Source organism: Tachysurus vachellii, chromosome 4, assembly GCF_030014155.1.
Source record: "Tachysurus vachellii isolate PV-2020 chromosome 4, HZAU_Pvac_v1, whole genome shotgun sequence".
Lineage (NCBI taxonomy): Eukaryota > Metazoa > Chordata > Actinopteri > Siluriformes > Bagridae > Tachysurus > Tachysurus vachellii.
In genome coordinates this window covers 31,552,204-31,555,639 of record NC_083463.1, presented here as the reverse complement: position 1 = coordinate 31,555,639, position 3,436 = coordinate 31,552,204, and the positions used below count along the sequence as shown (strand labels likewise).

General features: G+C 37.8%; 1 protein-coding gene across 1 annotated transcript in view; it reads right to left on the bottom strand.

Moving 5' to 3' along the window:
* Positions 1-2,517, bottom strand: part of stk24b (serine/threonine kinase 24b (STE20 homolog, yeast)) — a 6,105-nt gene extending 3,588 nt beyond the window's left edge. Inside the window, exons 1-3 of the mRNA XM_060868961.1 lie at positions 1,954-2,517; positions 529-759; positions 18-74 (exon numbers count right to left, since the gene is read on the bottom strand). Of these exons, the coding sequence (XP_060724944.1) occupies positions 18-74; positions 529-759; positions 1,954-1,995 (330 nt within the window). The 5' untranslated portion in view covers positions 1,996-2,517. The remainder of the gene's footprint in view (positions 1-17; positions 75-528; positions 760-1,953) is intronic.
* Between the last annotated feature and the right edge of the window lie 919 nt (positions 2,518-3,436).

Genomic DNA, 3,436 nt, shown 5'->3' with positions numbered 1-3,436 from the left:
ATCGTTTTATTTCTCACCAAATCCAGTGCTGATCCTCCACCAAGATACTCCATAATAATCCACAGCTTTGAGCCCTGAATCCAGAGAAACAAATTAGATTTAAAAAAAAAAACAAAAAAACAACAAAGTTACACTCCTGCTAACTTATGAGTTAAATCGAATTAATATTATTATGTTAAGATGCAATTAATAAATAAAAAGTTTTTTTTTTTTTTAAATTGTAGCATATTATTTTTGTCCTCCAAATAGGGCTTAAATCTAAATAAATAAATATATGTAGGAATGAATAAATAAACAAACAAATAAATGAGTGAATGAATGAATGATTAAATGAATGAAAAATTAAACAAAAATTAATACATTTTTACTCTAAGGTCAAAACAAAAGGAAAAAACAACAACATTCTATACAACTACATTACATTGTTTATATTCAGGGTGCCAATAATTCTGGCTGTGTTCTAAGTGCTGTTTTACATTTCTGTGTACATGACTGGTACAGACTGGTGATCTTTAGCATGCTGCTCACTTTGAGGTAGGAGCCATAGTACTTGGTGACGAAGGGGCTGTCACACTGGCTCAGGACTGTGATCTCCTGCTGGATGTCGTCGATCTCGTCCTCGGCCTCCTCCAGGTCAATGATCTTGATGGCCACCACCTTCTGCGTGCGATTGTCGATGCCTTTAAAGACCTCGCCGAACGAGCCCTTGCCGATGCGCTCCAGCTTGGTGAACAGCTGCTCGGGGTCTGTTCTCAAACTCTGTAAGGAGGAGTTTCAGCATTAACGCCAACTCGAAATGCACATAACAAAGACAAAGTTCCTCTGTCTGACTTTTTTTTCCTAAACTAAAGTCTCTTGACTAAAGATACACAAGGCGCAGTCATTTCATCTATTTAAAATAATCATGTAAATAACCATCATTCGTTATATCAAAAAACACAGATGAAAGGAAACAACTGATCCGTATACTGAAATGCAATTAAAACAGATCGTCTGTTTTTTATATGTTGTGTAAATTAATAAATATGTTGTGTCGTAATAGTGGAGAGAGTTCAGGATGGAAGTTAGAAACTACGCAGCACTGTAAAGTGTTACTTTAGAGATGAAGCGTGTTTGTGTGTGTGTGTGTGTGTGTGTGTGTGTGTGTGAATGGCAGTTGCAGAAGAGTTGCTTAACTTCCTGCCTGAGGGAATGGCTCACGGTTACTTCAAAAACACATCTAACACTTCTGCTCTTGTCTCTTGTGACAAAACAAATGATCTGGATTAATCAGCAGTGGGTGGGAACCATACAAGCGAGTCACTTTCACAGCTCTATTCTGGAGAGAAATGATAGAATTTTGCATCTTTCTACAACGAATCGTTTATTATATCTTCATTTTCTATTCAGATACATCTCTATTCTATGCTACACTGATCTTGTGCTCTGTTCCGCTCTACTGCGTTCTCTTCTGCTCTAACGTAGTCTACTGTACTAAAGTATACACGTTACCTTGTTTTATTCTAATCTGACATCCTCTGTTCCTTTCTGCTCTAAACCGTTACGTTCTGCTTCGTTCTACTTTACGCTCCATCACCTTCACCTCTGCTTTGTTCCTTAATCCGTCACCCCGTTCCATTCTACTCCTCTTTATCGTATTCTAATTAAAACGTACCGTACTTTCATTTATAGGACCATGTTATACTTTATTGCGTTCGACTCTTCGCCTCTTTATTTTAGTCAACTCTACTGTGCTCTATTCTACTCTACTTTCCGTTACTGCGATTCATACTAGTCCGCCCAGGAAATCGTGCTTCTCCATCCACGCAACACGTTTTGAGTTTATGTGGTCGGGTGACTTGTCGAGAATTTGCCTTCTTGCCCTAATTGGGGGTGAGAGAGTGGTCAATATCACAGTAATGACGTCACACACACGTGATCAGTTCAGTTATGTGATTAAAACAGAACTCTTACCTGAATCCCAGGTAAACTGCCTTGCACAGGTGACTGAGCCATGGCTTCTGAAACAGCACCAGTGTTAAATAAATAAACTAAAGCCCCTGTCAGAAGCCCTGCCTGATGTTTTTACCCCTTTAAAAGTGCGACAGACACGCAGACAACATCCGCCGAGTCTCCACTTAAAGCTGACGGAAGTTTAAACGCTTAAACTAACCCGAAAGCACGAATTTAAATGAGAAAAGAAAAAAACAATACAAACGTTATTTTAGGACGATAAAAGTACAGGGAAAAAAAGTCGTTTTTACGGCTCGTGAACGCTTTCCTCAAGGCTCGCGCACACGACTAGTTAGCCGCTAGCTAGCACAAACGGACTCTTTCAAAACACAGCGCTATAAAACGATTATTAAAAACATTCCCGCTGTTGTTTTGGTCCGAACAGTGGGACACGTTTCCGAGCCGCGACCCCTGGTTGTGTCGACGACGTGAAAAGAGAAAAAGCGTCACTCGTTTTTCGGGTCGAGAAGCGTAATGTTGACATCCTCAATTCACCTCACAGCTCGCCGCCATTTTCCCTGACGCTGTCATCAGGGCATCAGGGCGGAGTCAAGGCCACGAGGACACGCCCCCTTTTTCACGTAAAGGACCGAGAGACGTTTTAATTTCTGCTCCGTTATAGTTTTCTGAGCTGTTTTATCTTTATCATTGTGTAACGTTATTTATGTTAATTTTAGGAAAATTAAAAATAAATGAATAAATAAATAAAACATATTTCTACATCTTTATAATTTTATTTATATTAGGACACGCCTCCGTGTCCTCGTGCCTTTCCAAAACAACAACAAATCACTAATGTTAGCTACATTAGCTAACAGATATCTAACTGTTTCTCTGTTAGATGAACACAAGTCTGGCTTTAATGTCACCTTCTCAGTTTGCACTATAACAACCTTCCTTTCAAGTTTTATTTAAACACAAACAAAGCATTTGTCAAAGTATACAAATGTGTTTATTACTAATTTATTAAGCTTACTAGATTAGCACGAATGGCTAATGTCCTTAGTCTTGATCGTGATTGGTCCAAATCTGTCAAGTTTTTTTTTTAATTTAATTTAATTTCTTTTTTACTTATCCTGGCTACTGTAACTGTTTCAATGCAGTGTGTCAATTCCCTCCTAGATTTAACTTAAACAGTATAATTAACATTAACCTATTGCTTATGTATCTTATTATAAAACCTCAGTAAACTCAGTCATTGTACCCAAAGCTTAAATAATGAATATTGTTACTGATAAAGCATTAAAGTTATTCTGTTGTCTAAGGAAATGTCATATTCATAAAGCCAGAGCTTTGGTATAAGGGGTAATTTTAAAATACTATATTCTGGCCTTTTAGGTCAAAACTCTTCTATTTAAAGCGACTCTATACAGAATACATCTGAGTAATTGAGCCTTATTATTTAAGGCATAAGTGTTAGTGCTTATTATCCATCCATCCATCC